Source organism: Empidonax traillii, unplaced genomic scaffold (genome assembly GCF_003031625.1).
Source record: "Empidonax traillii isolate 1590-97213 ecotype Southwest subspecies unplaced genomic scaffold, ASM303162v1 scaffold141:size962631, whole genome shotgun sequence".
Taxonomy (NCBI): domain Eukaryota; kingdom Metazoa; phylum Chordata; class Aves; order Passeriformes; family Tyrannidae; genus Empidonax; species Empidonax traillii.
In genome coordinates this window covers 370,436-396,605 of record NW_020955334.1, presented here as the reverse complement: position 1 = coordinate 396,605, position 26,170 = coordinate 370,436, and the positions used below count along the sequence as shown (strand labels likewise).

At 38.6% G+C, this 26,170-nt stretch overlaps 1 protein-coding gene and 1 non-coding gene across 2 annotated transcripts; both read left to right on the top strand.

Annotated features, from left to right (window-relative positions):
• The first annotated feature begins 421 nt into the window (after nt 1-421).
• TGDS (TDP-glucose 4,6-dehydratase) lies at nt 422-14,899 on the top strand. The gene is made up of 12 exons (XM_027884272.1): nt 422-507; nt 1,816-1,882; nt 2,314-2,382; nt 5,026-5,116; nt 6,122-6,264; nt 7,721-7,819; nt 8,656-8,715; nt 10,324-10,367; nt 10,629-10,794; nt 11,359-11,417; nt 13,305-13,402; nt 13,770-14,899. The coding sequence occupies exons 1-12, from the start codon at nt 440-442 to the stop codon at nt 13,868-13,870; spliced, it is 1,065 nt and encodes a 354-aa protein (XP_027740073.1). The 5' UTR covers nt 422-439; the 3' UTR covers nt 13,871-14,899.
• Nucleotides 14,900-19,152: 4,253 nt separating this feature from the next.
• Nucleotides 19,153-19,225, top strand: TRNAF-GAA. Its single transcript has one exon. It is a non-coding gene; the product is annotated as a tRNA-Phe (tRNA).
• The last annotated feature ends 6,945 nt before the right edge of the window (nt 19,226-26,170 follow it).

Sequence of the window (26,170 nt, the reverse complement as noted above, 5' to 3'; positions counted from 1 at the left end):
GGTCCCTCCTCCCCGCGGTGCCCCGCCAGGTCACGTGACACCCACCGGGCCGGTGCCAGTGGGAGGGCGGGAGCGCAGCGAGAGCCAATGAGGGGGGGGCGCCCGCCTCTGGGGGCGTGACCAGGGGGCTAGGCCCCGCCCCCGCCGCAACGTGTCCCGTTGCCCGGCCCGGACGTAAGTGGGGAGACTCAGTGTCGTAAAGGAGGTGACGTTCGTCGTTTCGCTGGAGGCGAAGTTTTGGCGTTCTGCACAGGCCTTGCCCGCGGCGCTGCCCTCGGGGGCGGCGGGAGACCTACTCTCGGGGCCGCGGAGGGAACGAGAAGAGCGGTTTTTCAGTGAGCCTCTCTCGGGTGCTGCGACCCTGCCCGTGAAACCCGCGCACGCGCGGCCGTGTGGGGGGAGAGGGGCGGGGAGGGAAGGGTGCCGTAAAGCGCGGGCGATGTCGGGGCCGGCGGGTTTCCCGGCCTTCGAGAAGCGGCTCCTGGTGACGGGCGGTGCCGGCTTCATGTGAGTGAGGGAGTGAGGGAGTGAGTGCTGCTCCGCCCCGGCTCCTGTGAGACGCGACGGGCCCGAGTCCCGCGCTTCCCCCTCCCTTGTGCCCGTCCGGGGCTGGCCCCGTGGCGCCGCCGGCTCAGGCCGCGTCCGCTCGGCGGCCGCTGGTGGCTCTCCGTGGGTTTGGCGGTGGTGAGTGCTGGGGAGCGAGCTGGAGCGCTGCCTCGCCCACCCTTTGCCCGCGGGCAGCGAGAAGGTGAAGAAGGATCTCCCGACGCTGGCAGCGGGAGGCGGTGCTCGCCCTCCGCCGGGATTGTGGTTGTACAGGGAAGGGCACCGGAGCTGGCGAAGGGTCTGGAGCGCAAGTCCTCTGAGAAACCGCTGAGGGAGCTGGGGGTTGTCTAGCCTGGAGAAGAGGAGGCTCAGGGGAGACCTTATCGCTCTCTACAACTGCCTGAAAGGAAGCTGTAACCGGGAGGGGATCAGCCTCTTCTCTTAGGCAACCAGCGACAGGATGAGAGGGCTTAGCGTCAAGCTGCGCCGAGGAGGTTCAGGTTGGACATCAGCAGGAATTTCTTCACAGAAAAAAGTAACTGGATATTGGCATGGGCTGCTCAGGGAGGTGATGGAGCCTTGGAGGTGTTCAGGAAATGACTGGATGTGGCACTTAGTGCCATTGTGGTTGACAGGGTCATAGGTTGGACTTGATGATCTCAGAGGTCTTTTCCAACCTGAAGGATTGCATGTGATTCTGTGGGTTGGGGGTCACAGTGCTTTGAGGCAGCTGCTATTTCCCTGTGTCAGCCCCACAGTGTTGTTAGCTCTGCTGGAGTCACAAAGACGTCTGGTTGTCACTTCTTGAAAGCAGTATTGGAGAGCTGAGTGATGGGAGTTAGTATTATGGATTAGGAGAGTTGACTATTTGGTTCTCCCTGGTGCCTAATGTACAAACTAGAGAGTGTAAAAGTATTTTAGAATGGCAGCTGAATATAGCATTTAACAGTTTGTGTTTTTTTTTTTTTTTTTAATGTGGCTGTGAGGAATGCTGATTTCTTTCATTATGGCATAAATTTTATTCTGATTTTTAGTGTCTTAACAGTATGCAGTTGTGTATACAATAGATTAGAATAATATACAGACTATATGTTAGAATAATGTTGATGTATCTTATATATTTGAATTCCTTCTTCACCAGTCTTGAGTATAGCCCCTTCTTCCCCTAAGGACTTTTGATATTGCTGAATTTATTTGTAATTTGTCATCTTTTTGTTACCTTAAAGCTGAATGTGTAATTGTAAAATATGTTTTTCTTCTATCCTGCAGTGCTTCACATGTAGTGGTCTCTCTCGTGAAAAACTATCCAAACTATCTGATTATAAATTTAGATAAGGTAATAGCTTGTTTTCTTTCTTGATATGGAAAACTGTTTTAAATGATTTTTGATGCAGTCTGTAACGTTGAAATTTATATAGTCTATTGTTAATTACTAATATTTGTTTGATATTCCATTTGTTCCTATGCAAACAAAAAAAAAATCAACTGCTCTTCCTGTTCCCACCAAAAATAATTATTTGATTAAAAAAAAAAAAGAAAGAGGGAAGCTTTCCAAACTCTAAACTTACAGTTAAGAATTTTTGCACTTAAGGTATCTTTTGAAGTTGTGTTTTTAAAGCTTAATCACATCTGCTTGTGAAATAGGTTTTCTTTCGAAGTAAGTTTTTACTTTGTTTTTATACTTTCTACTGATTAGGTTGGGTTTGAGTTAGCTTATTTGCTTCCATGAAGCCCACTTACTGATGTTGTGTGGTTATTTCTCTTTAGCTCGACTACTGTGCAAGCTTGAAGAATCTTGAAACTGTCTCTGGGAAGGAAAACTACAAGTTTATCCAGGTGATAAAGCCTTCTTGTCTAGAAACTTGACTTTTTACTGACTTTTATCCCTTTGTATCCCAGTTAATGTGGTCTGCAGAGGTCCCCAAAGTGGAAGCCACTACTTTCATTTATGATGAAGTTGAAATTCCTTCAGCTCCTTCACTGTCAGAAATGAGTCAGTATATGTAATATGCCAATATATGTGACAGTCAGACGGACATAAGAGCATTTACTTCATCTGTTGTCATGTTAATAGCCTTTGTATTTCACCCACAGAAGTCTCTGACCATATGCAGTATATTCTACCTTTTACATGAAGTAGTCTTTGGAAAGTTGATATATCTGGTTGTATCATAAAGGTATAGAATTGATAAAAGCACAATTTTGAGATGAGTGGTTTTAGGGATGGTTTTCATATGTGATGTGGTCAAGACAGACTTAGATGCAGCTCTTCTGTGCTTCTCTGATGCTGTCATAGACTTTGAACCTTTAAAATCCACTGCTTGTCATATTCCATGGTGTGCAACACACTGTTGTTATGTTTGTGCTGGACATCAGGCTACATTCTTGCTCATGCTGCTGTTGATGCTCATATAGTTCACAGTCATTTTGGAATGGGGTTTTATGGTAACATTCAAGGTATACCTTTTCTTTTTAGAATTTTGCCAATTAAATTTGTTTACTGCTTCCACAGTTGGTTTTCAAATAGGAGATTGATTCTGATTTACTGCTCAGATCAGCATTCTGACTGTTGGGCTTGTATGCTGAGGTTCTTCCTCTCTACCATAAAGTCAGTGCTGATGCTGGTCTCTCTGTCTTGGGGACTGCCCAAGGCTGCAGGACATCTGAGAAGTGCCTATAGTTTAGTTTTCTGAAATAGCAACGTTGTCAGAGGTAGTAGATGTATTATATTTTGTCTTAGATTCAGGTGAAGTTGGGAGTTGAATTTGCCCTCACCTGTTTGGTGAACCCCAGGGGTGTTTATGTTTCTGTGAACGTACCCCTTTGTTTCAGATAAGGAATTATCTCTATTTGGATAAAAATTGTGTGAGGGGAAAGGGACTGTCTGTATGCAGATGTGCACATATATGCAGTTTCAACCAGACTAGCTTTTTGATTATTTTTCCTAAGGTCTTTGACTGTTTCCACTGTATGATGTGAAATGTATGAGTGCCGTGTAAAAGCCTTGTTAACTTGATAGATATTAGCGTTTAAATGCTGAGGAGAGTGTGGAATTCTATAAGACAGCCACTAAACAGTAAGTGTTTATCCTTGTGTGAAGCAGGGGAACAGTAACAAGGAATGATGTGGTTTTACTGCTTTTGAACTAGGGTAGGAATGTCTTGTCACAAAACTTAGGCCAGTATAAATAATTTCAACTTTTCAGTGTGGTTAACTTTTTTTTTTTCTTTTTTTTTGTGTTTTGGTGCGTGTATGTTTTTGTTTTGTGGGTTTCTTGAGTGTGGGGTTTTGTTTGTTTGTTTTTAGGGACAGTTTGTCATAGCTTAACGTACAATTGATATGCAACCAAGCCATTTACACAGACAGGAAAAAGTGTCCCGGAAAAAATAATCTCTGATGTGCAACCCTTTTGGTTAGAAATGTAACACTGTTACTGACCTTAGGAGACAGCAAGAAGGATATACACTCTAGTGGTATTTGAAAAGGAAGCCTGTTTTGGAAAGTAGAGAAGTAAAAGTTTAGCAAGTTTGCATCAGGGGCTGTGTAAAAGATAAATTTTTATCGCAATTTCTGTTGTTGCTCATCACAGATGTACTAAGCTTGAATTTCAGTTTAAAAAAAATCAGTAATTGTAGCCAATTAGTTCAAAATAATGTATGGTATTTACTGGAGTGTTTCACTTTTATTCAGGGATAAGAAGTAGGGAAATCAGTTCACCTTCCTCCCATTTCTGACATAGAATACTTCTTTGAGGCTGTTGTTCAGAACTGTTACTTGAGAACTTCTTGAAACATAGATACATTTGAACTATTTTTAGTTACTTACCTTGTTTTTGAAAATACAAAAGTCTTCTTCCACGAGTCACCTGTTCTCACATACTGTCTTGTTTAAGTTGAACCAACAGGTAAATATCAAAAGGTTTTCCTCAGCTTGCATTTACCTTGAACAGGTGCTGGTTCTGGTGTCAAATTAAAGAATAGTTTTTGTGTCGATGCCTGTTTCTTTTTTGGTAAATATATCAATTAAAAAAATAATTTACTGTAACAAACAACAAAAAGCAGAATCCTCGCAAGACGTCCAGCCATCTATTTTGACAGAAGTGGAAATCAGCTTCACCACTAGATGTCCCTGTCTGCTTAGCCAGACTTCAGTAACTCTTGCTCTGGGAACTTGGCATTTCAGCCTCAGCGTTGAAGTTCCTCAATGTATTGCTGTTGTGTGTGTTTTGGGGAACGTTGCTGTTTCTCATAGTTAATATTATTAAGTTTCCTGAAATAAGTTTTGTTGAGGATGTTTCTCAAAATGGGTAAAATTTTATATCTGGTCTTATTTTAGACATGGAATTGATAAATTGCCCGAAACTCAGTTGGTTAGTGGTGTTTTTATCCCGTGCTCGCTTTGTAATGATTTCTTATATTACACTTGGTATAAATGAGACTATTTTCTGTCAAAAATGATTTTCTAATTTTTTTTTTTTAGGGAGATATTTGTGAACCTGATTTTATAAAACAGCTCTTTGAAACTGAGAAAATAGATATAGTCCTTCATTTTGCAGCCCAAACACATGTAGGTGAGCATTGCTGCATGTTTTCTTATTATTTTCCATGGCTATACCTGCTTGAAATACATACTGATATTTTTTGTCTTTTCACATCATATAAACTAAGGAACCAGTTTGTATCTGCAAACTACATGGTTCACTGTCTGGTGGCCTTTTAACTTAAAGGGGTTCATGGCCTTGATTTCAAAAGTGCTTCATCTGACTGTTGTCTGTTTTCATTGCACATAAATAGTAATGCCCCCCTCCCCCCTTTTTACTTGCATTACATTTTTAAATTCCATCTAGACTCACCTGTAACTGACAGTGTACTGATGGAGCCATAAAGGCAATGAAGAGAGAGTCTGTATGTGGTCTTAAGTTTTTACTTGATTGACTCCAAACTCACGTGAAAAAACACAGTGTGGAAGCTGAAGGATTAGGCTTAAGTCCCGTCGCAGTCCTACCTCAGTTCTAGAGAGAATGAACTATTATACTTAAAAGTGCCTATTTCAGATTGCTGCTTTTCGGTATCACTATTATGAAGAACAATCCCTGCCTTACTCCTTTCATCATGAGAAGAAATCTTCAAAGAATTCCCCAGGAAAATGCTTCTTGAAATTGTCAGATTTGATATGCACAAAGTCATTAGGTCAGTGGGACAATTAGAATTAGAGCAGGTGCTGGTTAATTACAGTACTGGGTATGTGTTACTCCATCTTACAACTGTCTTTGAATGACACTTTTCTTACTGAGCTTAACCTTTCCTGGTGAAAAGGGAAGTAGTTATGTTTAAATAAAGTTAGATAATGCTATTTTAGGTTAAAAAGTCCACAAACAACAAGCTTTTGCTCCTGCCTCCAACCTTTTGTTGAAAGCAAGGATTTTTGTCTTCAAGTAAGTGTAGAAAGTCCCTGTATTTAATAATGACCTTGCTATCTTACAAGCCTATATTTCAACCTCTAATATTATTCAGTAGGAACTAATAGCCCCACGTTGCCAAAATTTAATCAGAATTGTTTGAATTTTTTTATGTAGATCTTTCATTTTGGCATGCCCTGGAATTCACGTATGTGAACGTTTATGGCACTAACGTGCTGGTTGCTGCTGCACATGAAGCCAATGTGGAGAAGTTTGTCTATGTTAGTACAGATGAGGTATATGGAGGTAGCACTGATGAGGTAAGTTTGAAAGTGCATGAGGGTTTTCCTAGCTTTACTTGCTTTTAATAGTGAAAACAAACTGAGTCTCTCTTTCCTTGGCGTCTGTAAATGTGCGACTTTCAAGCTGTTTCTTACAGTACTAGGACATGTAAATAAACAGAGGTTATTTCTAGAAAGCTGAGTATCAAAATTGTCCTGATTTTTTTTTTTTTTGCACTGTGTTTTATATTGAATGTGTATTACCTAAAACAGTGAGGTTGGGGTCATTAATGACCTGAATATTGCTCAGAAATAGTATCAAAGAGTTTTTGTCTTGGACTATTCATGAGACTTCAGTAATGTTCACAGTTTGACAGCTGGGTAACAGCTTTTATACTCTAGCTAAAATGCTAACAGAACTGTAGGTAGTGACAATTCAAACAGGAAAAAATTCCTGTATTCCTGTAATAAATATTCAGATGCTTATTGTTGCTCTATGAAAATCTTTGATTTCTGACAATTTATGCCTGACTTTAATTCAGGAAATATAATTTAGCTCAGTAAAAAGGCAAAATATGCGTGTTCATATTTTTAAAGGCATAAATAACAGTCAAGGAGCCTTGTGCCATAGTCCATGAAAATATTAATGTACTTGAAAAAAATCCTATGCACTTTCTAATTGTCACAATGCCCTTTTCAGTTCCTTCAAAACAACTTCCATCAGTAGACTGTAATGATACCCGAGGATAACGTTTTCTTGCGAGTAGAGCAGTAGTTTGACTGATACCTTCAAGTGAACTTTTTCTGCCTCTGGGCATTTGAAAAGAGCACTTTAATCTTTGTGAATTGTTGTAGAGTTTTTTTTGAAGGGAGGAAGTCCAGTTAATTTCAGAGGCAAAAGGCAGACAAGAACAGTAAGTCTTTTAATCATGTTAAGGTGGTTGTTACAAATCACACTTCGTGTAGTATCCCTCCTTCTTTTGGTTTGGGTTGGTTTGGTTTTTTTCCTTACAGATGAGAAGTAGACTGAATTGGCAAGATAACCTGGAAGCTACCTGTTTTGCAAGTGGTCGGAATTGTTGAAGCTTTGCTTTGGAGGCTTTTGGGTTGCAATTCTACATTTCTCACAGAAATAAAATTTACTGACAAGTTTAAGATAAGACCCTTTAATTTAGGTCAGTTTGCTAGTGGTGGTGCAATGGCACTCTGAGGCAATATGAACATGAAAAGGATTGAGCCTCCCTGTAGCAAGGGATTTATTATTTTACAAGATAAAAATCTAAGGACCTGCTACTTTGAGGTACTCTGCTAGAAGTAAAAAAATATTACTGTTGGTGATCTGACTGCCTCCCATGTTTGATAAATAGACTGTCTTTAGCTGTGGACTTTGTCAGACTGATGTACTTGGATATTTAGGCATTTTTCTTTTGTTAACTTTAAAGTTTATCTGGGCAAAAGAAACGGAGTAATGCAAAATTTTTTTTTTTCATTTTAGGAATTTGATGAATCTTCACCAAAACGTCCCACAAATCCCTATGCCTCCTCTAAAGCAGCTGCAGAGTGTTTTGTTCAGTCTTACTGGGAAAGGTACCAAGTAAGTTGATGGAAGCTTTAAAAACTCTGAAGCCTATACTTAAGTGTCTGTATTACATATAAAAGAGTGCTAGTCCTCACAGTACCTTCTCTTTCATTATTGTTAGTCCTCTAGTTTGGAAGCATTGGAGAATGTCCACCAGTAAGTGGTGGAGATACACTGCTATACAGTGGGGACAGGTTAGATGTGTTTAATTTTTGGTTTTTTAAATCTGAACTGTAATATCTAAAAATACGCTTTGATAAAATGGTCAAAGAGAACATTAGGAATTTAAAAACCCCCGCTAAGCTTGAAGAAAATAAGAAAGTATCATATAAAAGTAGAACATGCAAAATTCAAATTATATTAAGACCAGGGGTATAGTCATAGTGAAAAAAGAAAGAAGAAAAAACCCTATTAGTCAGATTTGCTTAAGCAAAAATATTTAAAATTTTCAATGCTTTAGGCTTTTGTTCTTGATATTTCATGATGGTTTTGGTATAAAATGGACATGAGTAGGACGTTAATGACTGTGAAACATCATCCTGGAATATGTAGGAGTAAGCCAGTCTTCAGTCAAGCAGCATGTAATGTCCTCCGATGGTTCCAGAGCAAGACAGAGATTTCAAACATTTGTCACCTGTGGTGCTTCTAACTGGCTGAGAAGGCCTGGAGGCCCTTGCTTGTTTGGGAGAAATACAGGTGGTTTAATTCATTGATGTTTGCGAAGGCTTACAGATTTTTGAATAAGCATTGCACTTTTGTCAGTTTATGGTTTATTGAATAGCAAGAAGCTAACAGATTTTTATGAGTATATATTTTCTTGTGTAATCACATGTGTGTTTAATGCTCTCAAGTTTCCAGCTGTTATCACACGGAGCAGTAATGTTTATGGACCACATCAGTATCCAGAAAAAGTAAGTTCAACTGTGCTTTACTCTCAGCTTCAGTGTACAGTAACCCAGGGTTGCACTGATGTTACTTTTTTCTCTTATGAATGCAGTCACTTTTGAAAAAAGTACTCTTGCAACTAACATGTGATTATATATTTTGAACTCACACTAACATTTCTTACCATGAACAAATCTTTTTTTTGGTTATCAATAAAACTTCAGTTAGGGAATTGTAGTTATTTATGTGAATTTTACGACAGTGACTTTGTTTCGTAATTTTTACATTTTTCAAAGGGTATCTTGGCAGGGTTCTCCTACAAATTATATTAACTCGTATGTCATGTTCTGTAATTGGGAATGTTTAATAACTGAGGTAAACATTTCAAAAGGTAAACTGTGAGTTTATATACCAGTATGTCTGGTATAGAAAGTGATGTTCTAACCTGTACAGAAAATAGATAAGATGAAGCTTATAGCAACCAGATATGAGGGGAGAAGTAGCGCAAAGTGACTTGTCTTCGCATGTGTTTATACAGACTTGCATGGTAAGTATTTGAAATGGTTATTTATGAGAGGGAGCTACCTTTTTAAGTCTATACCAAAATCTGCTATGCTAGTTCATGGAAATATACTGATAGAATGAAAGTGATACTCACATGTGGTGTGAAATGTAATTATATTTTCCAGTTCTACTGAGGTACTTTTTAAAATTTGAATGGCTCTTTACGTTTTGTAGTGGTGGTTCCCCCCTCCCCCGCAAAGTAAATTTATTTTCCCCTACCTAATTGTAGCTGGATAAGCAATGACTTTTAAAATAAATTTTACACTGATCTGTGACTTGGGAAATGCCTGGCAATGGGTTGCATGAGTGTTGGGGGTATATTCAGGGGATGTATTACTATTTGCTTGTTTTTGACTTCTATATATTCTTCCTCACGTACCCCATTTCAGTTACTGCTAAGAACACAGCACTGGGCTAGATGAATTTTTAGTTTTACCTAGTATGTCTGTTGCTATGTTTAAAGTAGTAGGTTAACAAAATTAAAGTAATTTGAGTAGTTTGCTTATGGCTTCAGTTTAAGAATTGTAATAGGGGTGCCAACTGTTCTGAAGTTTCTGGGACATTATGAATGGATCTGAACTTGTAGCTGAACATAATGCTGTAAATCTTTGTGCAGCAAGCTCGTGGCTGTCACTTGATCTGTGTTTAGTTTCCTTGAAATTCTCTATTGGTTCCCTTCCAGTTTTAACTATTACAACAACTCTTACTTTTTGATTATAAATTTACTATAATTTGCTGGATATTTAAACCTTGTTCTGAACTGTTGGCAGTAATTATTTCTAGTTACTGTTGTGTGCAAAAAGTAAGGAAAACTTTATTTTTTAAAAAATGTTACATTTTGTAACTGCCAGAAAGATGAGGTTTACACTAAAATAGAGGCTCTTAAGAACCAAAAGCATTGCCGTTTCTAGGCTTGATACATTCTTTCATTAGAGTTAATAAAACTTAAAAGTATTTAAAGGATTTTATTAAAATACCTAATGATACTTGACTGGTGAACTCCCTTATTCTTTGCAGATTAACAGCTTCTAAAAGAGAGGAGTAATTTTTTTTTTTGTTCGATTCCTTAGGTTATTCCAAAGTTTATATCTTTGTTGCAACAGAACAGAAAATGGTAGGTAACTTGCATTTTTTGTTTGTGGTATTGGTGCTATAAAACTGTAATTAGGATTATAAATATGTGCTACAGTTTTTAAAAAGATAATTTCATAACTAAATTTTGAATTACTTATTTTAATAATAGGATTTCCTTAAAGTAAAGTATTGTCTACATATCAGCTACTGAAAGTACCTTAGGTACTTAAAACACAGTCCAATAAATTGAACCTGTCTATTTAAAGTTTAACAAAAATTTTTTGTCTTTTCCATGTCCTAGCTGTATTCATGGTTCTGGACTTCAAAGAAGGAATTTCCTTTATGCAACTGATGCGGTAGAAGCATTCCTTACTGTCCTGAAGGAGGGGAAACCAGGTGAAATTTATAACATTGGAACTAACTTTGAGATGTCCATTGCCCAGCTTGCTAAGGAGCTAATCCATTTAGTGAGTAAACAGTTCTGATGCTTTTCTTTACCATTTTTCTTTTCACATATTTACAATTCTTCTACAAACCTTTTGTAGCTCTGAAAGAGCTCAGATTTGCGATGGGTTTTGGAAGGTAATTGTAGCAGAATGATGTGCTACCCTTTCTGTAGTAGCTGTACTGTGTAAGTTTGCAGTACGGGCTATCCTGTGTTGGACTGCTGCATCAGTTATCCTGACTGGGACATAGCTGGCATAATGATTAAATACCATTTAGTAGGGCTTTTTTCATGCTGTCTGCTTTAGTTTTGTTTTGAAAAAGTAGCACTATCAAAATCTAACATTTTGATTATGGATGTTTTGGCAGTGCTCAGATGAAGGAGAAGTATTGAAATTGTTCTAGATAATTTTGGTTATTTCAGTCGTTTGAGAACTCAGTTTACAAAAGACCATTTCTGTTTGCAGGTTTGTTTTTTTTTTTTTTTTTTCTTAACAAACTTATATCTTGTTAATTGTATTTTTTTCAAGTGTATGTTTAGACAGTGCAAGATGTATGGGGTTGATAATTTTTTCTCTTCCTGACAGATAAAGAAGACCAGTTCCGAGTCTGAAATGGAGCACTGGGTGGATTATGTCAAAGACAGGTAAGGAACATGGAGCATTTGCAGGATATCCTGGACATGCAAGATAGCTTTGTCCTGAAGGCTTCTGACACTCTTGCCAAATAGATTTTTGTGGAAGTGCTTCTGCTCTGAAGGAGGGAACACTTCTGAGGCACTAAGAGCTGTTTTGCTTTCTTAATTTTTTTTTTTTTTACTAGTGGATTTGACATCTATGATCTGTACAGATCACTATATAGAAAAACAGAATTTCTGTTTATTATTTGGATCTTTAGGTCAGAGTGTATGTCTTGAAGGGGAACGTGTAATGCTAATCTCTCTGTCTTCAAACTTTGTTCATACTTCTCACTACTGAAGCCTGCTCTGGGAAGAGGACAGGTTTTGCACAGCAGCTAAATGTTTTCATCGTGATAGTTTATATAGTTTATTCAGTACTTTGTATTCAACATCACTGAGTGAGATGAATTGTCTCTTGCTTAGCTTTGGTATTTTGGTGTTAATGTGACTAATTCAGACTTAGATGTACTTTATAGTAAGACCCACTCTCTACAGGCAGAAATATGTGCCTATGGAGTGTAGTTACTTTTAGATTTCTATCTTAAGCTGAAGCTGCTATCTCAAAAGTAGATGTCAATCTCTGAAGTGCCAAAGTTAGGGCAGTGATAAAAATGGATAACTTTTATAGATATGCTTTTGCTATGTGTTTTTGTCCTTAATTTCAGGCTTGGTTTCGCTCTGTTCTTTTATCTCCATTTCTTTTCAGCAACAATGAGTCTGCTTACTTTAGATATCACTCTCTCCAGAGTGATTAGAAATGACGTGTCTGCTGATAGCAGTTAAGTATTATAGCCTTTAGAATTCTCACTTTCTGTTCACATGTGGATTGTTATCATGGCAACTGAAGTGTCTTTAACTGTACTAACTTTTTTGTTTTGAAAAGAAAGTTTTCTTCAGAATCCTGTCTGAGTATCACAGACCTTTGAACAAATTGCCTTTGGCTCACATGATGTGACTATTCAGTGGGTCTCAGTGTAATTCAGCCTGGCATGTTTCTTCATGTGTACTGGGCCCTGTCTGCTAATGTTAAAACATAAATGGGCTCGGGAAAACTAACCACATAGGAATATATGCTTCAAAGAAGGTTGAGGTCTTATAAAAGATCCTTCAGATAGCTACCTAATGATTATTTAATTCTGTAATGAGGGACTTAAAGGTCATAGAGGTTACTTGCTATGGAGAAATTAGTTCTGCTTCTGCTTGAGATTAGTGTATTATAATAACAGTGAGAAGTACTTGGTTTGTGTTTGCACATGTACCTTGACTATTCAGTATGCCAGTGCCAATAATGCAGGAATGCTAGACTAGGCTACCCATCTACCAAACTGTGGAAGTGAAAATTTGAGTAAGATACCTCTTCCAATATAGAATCTTGCAGCTTGGGATTCTACATATTCAGTATTACCAAGTTTGTGTAGCTACTGAGGCACTGTAATGACAACTCTTTGGAAGCCTGTGTAGTTTAAATCTGAAGTTATGTGTGAATTTGTGGGTTTTCAGGATGAAAAATGTAAATGCTAATATTAGAAAACACTGGCTTTGCGTTGCAAATGCACTGACTTGCACAATTGCGTTGGCAGTGATTTGAGTTTTGCATTCATTTCTGTGCCAATAAAATATTAATTCGTATTTATTCTAGTCAATTCCAAGTAGCTGACTGTACAAACTGAATTGTTTTGTAGCTTCACTCAGCTGCCATGTATTTTTTGAAGGCAATGCAATCTGTTCATGTTGATGGGAATTTTTGAAATTGAAGCATACCTAATATTCCTTTGAAGACGATGTGAAGTACTGCATCTCTAATTAATGAAGTCTAATCAAATTGTTTTCTGTATGCATTTTGTACTTCATCAGGCCTACAAATGACCTGAGATATCCAATGAATTCAGAAAAGATGCACAACTTAGGATGGAGACCTAAAGTGCCTTGGAAAGAAGGAATAAAGAAGACAAGTAGGACTGATGGCTTTTACACTGATATAGAAGTTATAGGAGGAGGGAGGGCGAAAGGGAGGGGGAAATGGGTATATAGGTTAGTTAATGAGAGGCTAAAGAGATAGAATTTAAACACTTAAATTTTACATAGACTTGTCTGCTTTTTTCTTAAAATTTACATGATTTTAAAAAAGTTTAATCCCTTTTTAGTGCTAGAATAAGTTTTGCATGAAGAACTTACAAAATTTAAACTAGATTTTTATAGTATTATAGGTTAAAGTTTTGCATAATGAACTATTAGCATAGTCTTATGATGTCTGTGGAATATTTGATCTTCCCTGTTATCTCTGGTCAGCTTGACTCATCAGCATTCTCTCCATACTAGTTGAATGGTACAAAGAAAACTTTCACAACTGGAAAAACTCGGAGAAAGCTTTGGAGCCTTTTCCTGTGACAGAGCCATTTGCTCAGCTCAGTGGTCCATAGGGTGGTGCAGAACCTGAAGGAGTTTTTTCTACCTCATACGGCCTTTTCTTCAAAGCCTGCAATCAAGTGGCTGCACTGGAGTCTGAATGTTTTCAAGATACATGGCATGAGTACAGAGCTACAGTGCGGCACACCTTTGGAATGGTTTCAGCTTTTGGTGCAATACTCTATTCTCACTAGGTATTGATTTTAAAGACCTGCACGGAGTGAAGCATATTTATAATGCTATAAATTAGTGTAACTGAAGTAAAATCTGCCTTATTAACTAAAATAATTAATTGAAATTATAGCTTTGGAACTTTATGTTAGATTTGTTTTAGTTGTGGAATCATTCATCTGTATTAGTTTGTTTTTACGGTGTAATATATTATTTTTGTCCCTTCAAAGACTTAGGTTCTATTTTTAATCAAGGGGAGAAATGTTATATTTTTTTTGTGAGTCGAAATGAGTTGATAAAATCTAGGTATGGCACCTGTATTGTCCCGTCCATTTCTCTTTGGTAAAGTATTAACTTTGGTAGGTGGCTGATTAAACTGGTACCTACTGTATGACTTTAAATGCCCCTTTTTTAAGGAGAGCAAGGGGGAAAGGTGTCAAGAAGTAGTAGGTGTTCTTGCTGAGATTTCCAGAAGCATTTTCTTAAACTTTTGTCCTCTTTTTACTCTGTTACTGTCTTTTACATGTTAATTTCCTTTTCGTAAATGTAATTGTAACAAACTTGAAATACTGGAACACAGTTAACATTCCAGTGATATTATGTCCTGTGATATGAAGGTTATTTATGGAGAAAATGTTTTTAAATATTTCTTTTACTGTGAATTGTGGGTTACCAGACCTTATTCAATGCAGTGTTTTCACAAATTTCCTTTCTGTAACATTTTAAAGATAAAACAATATTTGAATTTTAATGTAAAATTTGGAAAAAAACATCAATTCTAGAAATATGTCAGTGAATCTTTTTCTAAGTTGATTCAGTAATAAAAGTATGGCGTAACCGGTTTCTTTTAATTAAGAAAAACGTGCTGAAAATGTGGATGGTGGGTTTTTTAAAAGAATATTTTTTAGCTCTTCCTCTATCCTGAAAAATTCCTTTTTTTCCTATTAAAAAATTACTTTTTTTATTTTGAGGTGATGTGGCAGATAACAAAAAAGGCCACTCTTCCTGGTTTTATCAGTTGAGCTTCTGTACTTGGCACAGTCCCAGATCCTTCTGTGGCCCCTGGTAGAGCTTCAAGAAGCGTAGGACTGGGGTGCTGTGGTGTTCTCAGAAGTTGCAGTGACTCCAAAATTGTCTCAGAAACTGGTAGTTAACTCTTAAAACACAAGTGCTTCCAACATCCTCACCCCTCTTGTGTGGTGCATGGTGCTGTTGATAAAATGCCACTTCTCGTTGGCAAGAGTTATCCTAAAAAAAGGCTGTTTTGGGGTTTACCATAGTGCCAAGTATGTGTTCTAAAGTCTGGGAGTGTGGTTTTGAAGGTGAGTTTTCTGTGATAATCTGGGATAATAACGCTACACTTGAATTGTGTGGCAGTTGTATTTTTTGGGTTTCTGATACTTGGTTTGGAAGTCAAAGGCTCCATTTGGGAAGGGCAGAAATTACAGGAGTTAGTATATGTTGGTTTGTTAGCACACTTGGCTAACCAGATACACGTCTATGGATGAATCACTTAAATTTCATTGTCAAACACACGTTGCTGATGACATTCAAATATTTTCTTAATTTTTATATTTTTCTTGAGGTATGGCTTCCATACAATATGCATCCTTCCTTAAAATATCCATGTTCATGTTATGTGTTCTACAGAAGCCAGTACCAGATATAGCTGAAGTGCTGCAAGGATCTGTTTTAGCTGCATGTATGGTTACTGTGGCAGCTGCTTTGGGTTAGATGCACACAAGTCTATATATTTCACCTCTGCTTGTACTGGAATACTGGTTGTGATGTGTTTTTAGGAGGAGAGATTACAGATTACTGAAATCTTACTATTTTAAACCTACATAAACCTTAATTTAAAATTATTTTAAACATTCAAAATTGGTTGGAACACTGCAGATCAATTAACTTATAACGGTGCTACCAGAAATACACAGAAGAAAGCAGTAGGATGCAATTGGTTTATTGAATAGATCTTTCGAAAATTGTTTCGAATATTTAGATGCTGAAGATGCAAGCTTTCATATTTATGTCACTATCCAAACAAATGATATTACTGGGAGTGGATTTTTTCAAAAGATTAATTATTTTTTTAGTGGAAACTGTTCTGGTTTATTTAGGTTTTAAAGATTTAATCCTTCCAACTGACTGAGATTTTTGGCTCAGTATTCCTGCTTTTATTTATATGTATATAAATGTATGCATGCACATTCAAAATATATATTTTTTAAAAAGTCTAGGAGGCATTTTCTTTGAGCTACTTTGCTGTAGATCAGATTTTCTTAGGGGATGAGTGCTCCGGTAGGACCATTTCTTTCACAGGGAAAAGTCTTTTTCCTGTCAAAGAAAACAGCTCATTTTGCCATTAACCTTCTGGCTTCTGCAGGAAGAAAGGAACAAAGGATCAGCTAGTGAACTGTCACTGTGGAGAAGTGTAATGCTTTTAGGTTTTATTTTTCACTGTTTTTACTGGGAAGCATTTCTGCGGATGGCAAAGGGGGAGTGATGTAAAATACTGTGAACACTGTAATCTTTCATTCCATTCTCTCAAGGTTTGTGTCACTGAACAAAGGCTACACCAATGAAGAAAATAAATGGAGTAAGCGTGTATGTCACTTAAATCACTATAAAACTTTCTAGTGGAGAAGACTGGCCTTTGGCAAGGGTCTTCTATCCAGATTCCGTCACGGACTTGGGAAGTTATTTGGGCACAGATATGGGTTTACATCTCTTTTTGGGGTTACTGTTGTGAACTGGATCAGGTATTTGGGAAGCAGCTCCTGAAAGCCCTTGTGCATTGGGGAAAACCAGCATTGCTACCCCATTATTTTGGTGTAGCACACCTGCTATTCAATACCTCCCTCGCCAGCAGCAAGTGAACGGATTTGGAAGACATTGCAGTGGGCAGCTGAGGCAGAGCCATCTGCAGTCATAGAATCATGGAGTGGTTTGGGTTGGAAGAGACCTCAAAGACCATCTAGTTCCCCTCCTTGCCAGAGGGAGGGACACCTTCCACTGGATGAGTTTGCTCAAAGCCCCATCCAACCTGGCCTTGAACACTTCCAGGGATGGGCCATCTAGAGCTTATTCTGCAAATTGTGGCCTGTGGGGCCCTTGTTGTGTGTGTATTGGCTCCAGTCAACTCTTTCTTTCTCCAAGGCTTTTTCTGGTCTGACCTTGGCACTTGCTTACATTTGTATGCTGATTGGCATTAAGGGGTGTCACTGTGCTTGAGGCTGATCATCACTGTCATCATATGATGGACTGGAAAAAATCTTCAGTTTGTCCACCCTGTAGTTTATTTGATGTTGGAGAAAAGTTGTGGGTGAAAAAAAATTTTTTTTTTTTGATTGAGAATGCTTCGTTTTGCTAAAACTGTATTCTTATGCTCTTTAAATAGCCATGAAATGCAAATATCTTTCTATCTTTCTACTTTTCAATAGGAGGAACTTTTAATACAAAACCCCTCCCCTAATTCTTTCTGGGGAAAAGGTGACTCTTAAATATACTATATCAGGGACTGAATTGTCCTACTCTTTTGTTTCGTTTTGTTTTGCATTACCTGTAGTTTTTATTTCCATTTCCATTTCACCTGGCAAAACAAAGGTTTCTGAAAATAATAAAAATCAGAATAACCCGTTGGTCCATAGTACCTCTGTTGTGGTAATGCATGAAAACTCTTAAGTCAATAGTGTTTTGACTTCTAAGCATGCCGTGACACATTTGGAGCTTATCTGCAGCAAAGATCACAAGATTGTGTTAGCTGCATCAGTAGGAGACACGCTTGTTAAGGGATTACATTCAGAATTTCTCAGCAAAACAATCATTGCCAGTGGCAGTGGAAAATCATGAGAAGATGAGATTTTGTATCAGTATGTTGTTTGCACACCTCTTTAGTACAATGGTGTGGGTGGTTTTTTTAACCTTTCCCTGACTGATTTTTTTTTTGTTGAGTGAGAGTTTTTGTTTTCAGTCATGAAACTGCTGGCCCAGTCCTCAGACTTTTTACTTCCGAAAATAGGTCTCCGACTTTTGAAAATTTATCAGCTCCTGAAGAACAGTGTTTGCTCACAAAAGACTTCCCAAAAGTGGAACAACTTGAGGAAAAATACACTCTGAAAGGAAAAGGATATAGGAGGGGTCTATGTCATAGAATATTCATATGGCTGACTTGGGAAGAGGCTTGTTTTTCCCCACCTGAAAAAGGAGGAATTTGTTAAACTCCTCTATTATTGGGGAAGAGAGAGAGGTAAAGAAAAAGTTTTAGTGTTTTTGTTTTGTTGTGGTTTTTGTTTTGTTTTGTTTTTTTTAACCAACACGAGGGAGCAGCAGTGAACACTCTTGCAAAGCAGCCTCTCGCCACGCAACGTGCAGGGAGCATGAATAGAGGATGCTGTCACGGGTAACTCTTTTTGGAGGCATGGGATGTGCAAATAAAAAACTTGGGGGATGAGCATCCAGTACCAGGGCGGTGTGCACTGTTGAGGGCACTTGGTTATATCCCTTGCTTTTAGCTTGTAGCAAAAGGAGTGTTACAGCAGTTGCTTGTTGAAATAAATGCTTAATGAACGATGTGAGCGTAAACTATTTTTTCTTATAACTGTGCTTAGGATTTGTGATTTATGCAGACACATGGAGTTTCTCCTGTGGAACATGCAGCTCCCAGCAAGACCATGGAAAAATGGGGGTGCAGGTACCCCTTGTATTCCCATATATTTGTGATACATCATCTCTGCGAAGAATTTGTCAGGCTTCAAAATAAAACCCCTGAAAACTGAAGCTAAAATACTCCTAATTTAACGCTCCTATATCCCCCAGAATGTTGTAGTTTCTGTTACCCTCCCAAATAACCCACGGAGCCGGAGCCAAATCCAAAATACCATTGTCCCGATAGTAAACACGTGTAGGTTATGTGTGGTACATAGATGTATACAGGTAGTTTTGTGTTACTGCTGCATTTTAATTTGGCTTACGGCGTAATTTTGTTTGCAAAGGCTCTTCATACATTCGTTCGTGCCATCCAGCACACATCTATTTTATTGAAACCACCAAGTATAGAGCTAAGCCGGGTGACGGGTGGGAAAGAACAAATTAGTGCTATCACGCGGTGAGAGGCGGCACGGCAGCCGAAATAGCTCAGTTGGGAGAGCGTTAGACTGAAGATCTAAAGGTCCCTGGTTCGATCCCGGGTTTCGGCAGAAGTGCTTCCTTTTTTTCCTTCTCCCCCTGATCGGGAGGTGGCGAGCGGCTGCTGCTGCTGTGGCCGCCCCGCGGGCTCTGCTCCCGGGGCTCCTGGAGAGCCTGGGAATCAATCCTTTGCTGAGCCGATGCCGAGCGTGTTGCTCACGACGAACCTTTCCCTGCTTTCTGGTTTCCTGTTTTAGCTCTTTTAAGTTTACCTTTTTTTATTAGGGATGGAAAAACAAACCAGCAAGCTTCATTCCCGGTCCCTTCTCTGCCCCTCGCCATCTCCCACTGACGATGACGGGAGGGAAGAGAGAAAAGAAAGTGAAACTGCGATGAGGAGCGGGATGACTGGGAGGGTAGAGGCAGGGAGCGAGGGAGTCTCTCCAGAGTACTGGGAGAGTGACAAAGACAGAAGGATTAGAGATTACTTTTTGCCAAAATCTGGAGCGCAGGTCAAAATTCCCCGGACGTCGCTACTCTGCTCTCAACAGATGGTGAAACTATTTTACTTCACATAAAGGGAAAGGAATACTTCGAGTCCAGAACGGTGGTAATTAATGTCACATAGTCTTTTACCGTTCATGTATTTCCTACTGATCCTTTATTTACTTTTAAGTTGGGAAAAATCACTTGGATTTTTCTGAAGCATATTTTTAAGGAGGGCACCTGGTTTTAATTTGAAGCCATGAAGAGGCCGGAAGTTTATTAGTTGTCCTTGGTAATTTGTTGCAATTCCTTTAATTTGGGCCTGCCTTTTGTTAAACCTTTTCTGTCTTAGAACAGGTATCTTCATGCTATGTGGCATTTGGTCATCATGAAACTGTCAAGTCAGCACCCAGCTTTGTTTTGATAAGCTGAAGAAATCAAACTCTTTAAGACTTTAATTTTAAGACATTTTCTCCTGTTTTCAGGTATTTTTTTTTAGTCTTTTTAATATACTGATGCTAGAACAATATACAGAAAAAGGACTTTCAGTATTCATGTCATCAGTGCAAAACACAGCAGTAAAGCAGCTCCTTACTTCTCTGTTCAGTGTTTTTCACCTATTCCCAAAAAGGTGTCACTGGTTATTTTCTAATCACAGCCTCACATTGATGTTGAATTACTTGTGTGATACAAGGAGCACTCACTACAGATGAATATCCTATTTGTACAAACAGGGGTAGTGGTAGTGTTACTTAGATCTCTACTAATAAGACAGATAAGGGATAGTATAACTGCTTATTTTAGTGTTTTTCCTAAAGATTTTTTAAGCTTTCAAACAAACATCAAGACTGCTCGCTTGAGTACTCAGGTATAGAAGGAAAGGCTAAAATGATCGCTTTTGAATTCTCATATGTACTTTGGCACGTTTGATATAAAAAATAAATATTTTCTTTTTTACAAAAAGCTTTTAATTATTCATAAAAGACATTAATGGTTCTTTGGGAATGAGTAAGGGAGGTATTAATATCCTGCAGATGTGTTATCAGAGAGGCAAAAGAAAGAACGACTGTTTACTTTCAGGCCTTTTTCATGCTGCTGAATAAGAGAGAGTTGTGGAGCAGACTTGGACATCAGACCTCTGACTCTCTGCTTGTCTTGTGCACCAGCACCCTGAGAGACAAGGCACGTTTGCTACAGAGGGAACAGCCCCACACAGTGCAGAGACCATCCAGCTGGTGCTGCTCAACCAGGGGGCCAGGATGTGGCCCTGAGACTGCTTTTATGCAGTGGTCTGGCCTTACCCACTCAGTGCTGTTCTGGAGGTTTGATGCCCTCTGCCACGGGATTTTTTGAGGGCCAGGAAAGTTGTGGGTCACTCTCAAACTGAGTTTTAGCAGGAGTACCCAGGCACATGGATGTATGACAAGTATGTGCTGTGGTAGTGTCTGAAATTTCTATTTTTAAGCTAAGGATAATATTACCTGTGACAACAATTGCCTTCTCAGAGGCTTTGTGATGTTAAACAGAAATTTTGTGGAACACTGAAATACTAAGTGATAGCATTGATACTGAGAAGAAAATCTCAACTTTGTTTGCAGTGGGATTTGGATTGGTGGTTGGCTTCCCAAGGAAGTGGTCACAGCACCAAACCTGACAGAGTTCAGGAAATGTTTGGATGATACTCTGAGGCACATGGTGTGTCTCTTGGGGATGGTCCTATGCAAGGCTAAGGGTTGGACTTGATGATCCTTGTGGGTCCCTTCCAGCTCAGCATTTTCTGTGATTCTGTGTCCCAGCACTGCAGCTCACAAAGGCTTGGATGCTGCTTCAACACCGAGTATGGCCTAGGGTCTTCTGTGGAAGAAGAGGATAAAATTAAGAAATAAACTTAATTCTGGTATTTTTTGACTTCTATCTGTTTGATTTTGCAGGCTTGATGCAGATTTCTAATGTGATTTGGCAGGTTCTGTGAAAATAACTGCAAGTGTTGCTGCTTTATTGCTTGTCACACAATAGTCAGGCATTTTTCATTCAGGTGTATCTTGTTTACATAATCTTTTTTTTTTTTTTTTTTTTTTTTTTTTTTTTTTTTTTTTTTTTTTTTTTTTTTTTTTTTTTTTTTTTTTTTTTTTTTTTTTTTTTTTTTTTTGCTGCTTTCTAGATCTATTCTTGCCAGCAAACATTTCCATTTATTCTTCTATTAGCTTCTTCCCTCAAGATGAACCCCTTGCTAGGACACAAATCCAGGCTACTTTCACGTCTTTCTGAGACTTTATGTTTTAGTCACAAAGTTCCTTCTCTGTGACTGGGAAACTTCTCTGCCCCTGCAGATATGGTTACATATACTTTTTAAAATGTCTATCAAATACTGACGTTGATACCTCACAGGGATTCAGAGGAAAAATTACATTTTACTATGTTACTTCAGCTTTATGCAAATATTTGAAATCTGGTGGATTTGTTTCACGTGCTTTTTCCATGACCGTCTTTGGCTTCTGTTTTAAGTGAATGAAAACTGGGGCAGAAGAAGCAGCTCAGAGAGAGGTGAACCCGACATCCTAGCTCTGCTTCAGGCTGCAACCACTTGCAACCACAGAACATGACAATTAATAAAGAAGTTTAGAGCTTTACTTTGAAACACCTACATTTGGTATTTCTGACAGCGATGGGAGGAAGTTGCTGTGCCTGATGGTTTTTCATAGGCTTCTGGAGGGTTTTAGCAACTTCAGGTGATCCTCATGTGATGTGATTGTCCTCTTACTCCATGTCCCTAAAAAGTTCCCTCCTTGTCCCTGATTGCAATTTCTGCACTTGATATTTGTTACTGTCTTGCCTGCCTCTCAGCAGTGAAAAAATGGTACTTACATGTAGTAAAATTTCCTACTCTTTGGGTTGAAAATTAGGTTTGTTTGATAGAAGATGTTTGTTTCTGTCTCTTGACTAAAAGATATCTGACTTTGTCTCCCTCACAGTTTACAGCCATCTGGCAAATCTCATTTAGTTATGCAGTATGATAGATGCAAGAAGTTTAGAAAATATGACTCAGGACTCACATTTAGTGGTTTTTATTTCTGTATATTTTTAATAACAAACCTTAGTTATTGTCTATCTGGTTTCTGGTCCTGTAGAAGAACTAGAATTGTTTCAACTTTCTGGAAATAAAATGCTGCTAAAAAGAAAACAGAAATTTTCAGCTGACAAAACCTCATGTAATGAGGCTTTTTGTGATCCAGTTCCTTGGGAGTTTTGGGTTAATTTTTTTTCTTTTTTTTCTTTTTTTTTTTTCCTTCCCCAGCGATATATTCCAGAGTTCCTACTTTGTGCTTTTGTAGGAATATAGAACTCATATTTCATAGTAATGTAGATCTATAGAATATATGGTACAGTTAACAAGGCAAATCTGGGGCAGTTAAGCGAAACCTTAACCTCCAGTTCTGCTATGGTTATCAATGCTATCTTTATTCCTCAGTGAACCTCAGAGGAAACATTATACTTTTTCTTTGAATGTACATACATCCTCTTGCTTTAAGCATGGGAGCATTCATTATTTTATCCAACAGTGTTCTTGGGATTTAGCCCACATGACATGAGGGATGAGTATCTTTTGTTCCATTTTATTAATTCCATTGGGATAAGCAGTAGCATTAGGATTTTGAATAAAAATTGTGAGAGAAGAGTGTCTTCTGGAACAGGCTCTGGAAAGATTAATGTAAGATTCCCACCCAAACTATACTATGATTCTATAATTTCTGATATGATTTCAAATACCGTGTTTTTCTATCTTTCAGATTTTTTCTTTTAATGTGATACAGAACCAGATCTGGATTTCCTTCTTCATATTTTCTCCCCTGTGAATAGGACAATTTGTTGCATAGGTGAATTGTTGAGATGAGAGCCTGTGTCCTACCCTTCCACACCGCAGACAGAGTCTTAGGCTCACGCCTAAGACTGATCATGTCCCAAGTCATGGGCCACAAAGACAGCCTGCAAGTTCACTGGGCTTCAGGCTCCTAGCAGGTTTTGCACAACATCTGTAGAGCTCCACATGTGCAAAAACCAGGATATTAAATCAGCTTGTATTCCATTTCACATTATGTAAACCAGCATAAATCTCTATGGAGGTCCTCCCTTACCACAGCCATTTAGTGACATTCATCTCACTTCACTTTAGGTATTTAGAAGACCAGTGTCTGTCTGAGTTTGAAACAGTAACCCTCACCTCCTTTTAAGTTCAAGACAGAGAAATTAGGATAGAGAAGTCATCTGAACTTGCCAAGATTTCAGTCTGAAGGAGGTGTAATGTTCCCTGGAGGTGAATATACTCTATAACTGCATTTATAGCTAGCCCAGATTAGGAGCCGATGAAATAATTCTGGAGAAAAAGCTGGCTTTGAGTAGCTGATCATTGCAGCAGTGGTTTAATCTGTCGGTCAGTATTTTATTTATCTAAACTATTAATAGCTTGAGCTTTTATCTATGTTCCTACACAATATGGACACTGGAAAATGTATGCTTGTTCAGTTAGAAAGTCTGAGTCTCACTAACCGAATGATGATACTCCTTCATGATCACCGAAGAAGTTTCTCAGACGTATTAAATGAGGGAGTAGGAAGGAAGAACGATCTTACAAAGGAAATGGGAGTGCTCGTTCATTACCTGTGACAGAAAAGAATAAAACTACTGTAAGGCAACACCTGACTTAAAAGTATAAAAATGTCTATTTAAGGCCGTGGAAAGATCTAACTGAGTTGACACAGGCATCTGCCATACTAAAGCAGTGTATGATTTTAGGACCTTTCTATGCAAGTTGTGTATGGTACATACTTCAGTTAACATATGTTCTGGGAGAAGTGAGAAGCAAAGTGCCATCAAATTTGTAGCTTTTTAAGTGAATGTCTTTAATGAGGAATTCCCATTGCAGTCAGCTCCAGACGTGTGGGAGGCAAGTTCAGCCAGACTGCAAGGCCCAGTGAAGAATCAGTGAGGAATCCAGGTGGGATTCATCTATCTAAATTAAGTACATACCGCTAAAAGTGGTAGGTGCTCAATTGTCCCCTTACAAGACATAAATAAATTGAGGTTAGGTCTTGTGTGGTGCAGTTCATCCCTTCCTTATGTAAGTACAGAAAACAGGCCAAGTGAATTGCACCCTAAACCCATCTATTTCTCTCCATTAAGAGAGTATCTTACAAAGGAAACCCTGAGTGACCTGGTATGTAGATACCAATAATCAATAGATATCTAACATCAAGTGAGATAAATTTCATCCTCTGTCACAAGGAAGCCTACAGGTAAATCCACAAAAAGATGATGTGAAGTTGGTGACACAGGGAAAGCTTGAGTTATCCAGCATCCAGACTGATAGGTTATAAGTACAGCAGCCTTATGGTTTTTGAGGAAAGAAAACTCACATACGACTGTGAAACTGTCTTTAACTCAGGTTGAATTCCTGGCTGCACTCATCTTATGTATTTTCCATGAGACCTGAGCAGATCGTTCTTCTCTGAGGTCTTCTTCTGTTGTAACAATATGTGAACATATTGTAGTATAAAAATTGGTTTTCAGGAAAAGAATTCCACAAATCAGAAAGGGACTGGATAAAAAATATGAGAAGCCAGGAGATGAAGACCCTGTTTATATGAAGGAGGATTTTGTGCAAGGGCAGGATCATGAGATCTTCAGAGCTGCTCTGGCATGCCCAGACTTTGGCCTCATTCTCCCACATACAGTACAGCGAGACAAAGGGTAAGGTGGTGAAAGGGCGGTAGTTTGTGCTGAGAGTTCCCAAAGATTTAAATTCGCTAGGAGATTCAGGAAACCTAGAACATGCACAGGTGTCTGGAAGCTTTCCTTATAGGTTTCCTTATAGAATTGTCTTTCTTCTTGTTTTTTTCTAGAGTTATCACCTGTTTTTATGAAATAAAAATTTATTTATTCTTTCTATTGATATATTAGTTTCCACACGAATTTATACATAGAATGTTTTATTTTGACCAAAATTCCTTCCAAAATGCCAAAGGCTAAATACTTTAATGGCTTGATGTTAATCTGTGCTTGAGTACAGTAGAAGGAGCCTGAGAAACAATAGTGTCATTGAGAAAAAAAATGTAAACCCACTGCCTACTTACTACTCAGGAATTCTGTATTACTTGTGTGAATTGTGTTTAGTGATTTCTTTGCCTGTACCTTGAAGTACTCTTTTTCTTTATTTCCTCTCTTGCCACATCCTCTCTTTGATGACAGGATGAGAAGTTTGCTATTGAGGGTGACCCTGGTCATGAATCCAGACTACAAAGTAGCTGAAATCCTGTTTTCCTGTACTTTCAGTGTAAAGCCTAGATGTTTTAAATAGTATATTTATTAACGCAGTTTCAGATGTGGTAGCCTGACGTAGTAGCTCAGATGTGTGGTGTGCTGGGTTCTCCTTGCCTGGATGCAAGGTGCCCACCAAAGCCCTTTTGTCATTCCCCCTCTCAGCTGGGCAGGGGAGAGAAAATACAGCAAAAGGCTTGTGGGCTGAGATAAAGACA

Excerpts from the sequence above, each read along its gene's own strand:
- TGDS (XM_027884272.1), top strand. The coding sequence starts at position 440 with ATGTCGGGGCCGGCGGGTTTCCCGGCCTTCGAGAAGCGGCTCCTGGTG. Across the intron at positions 1,883-2,313 it reads TGATTATAAATTTAGATAAG|CTCGACTACTGTGCAAGCTT; the intron begins GTAATAGCTTGT and ends ATTTCTCTTTAG. Across the intron at positions 10,795-11,358 it reads CTAAGGAGCTAATCCATTTA|ATAAAGAAGACCAGTTCCGA; the intron begins GTGAGTAAACAG and ends TCTTCCTGACAG.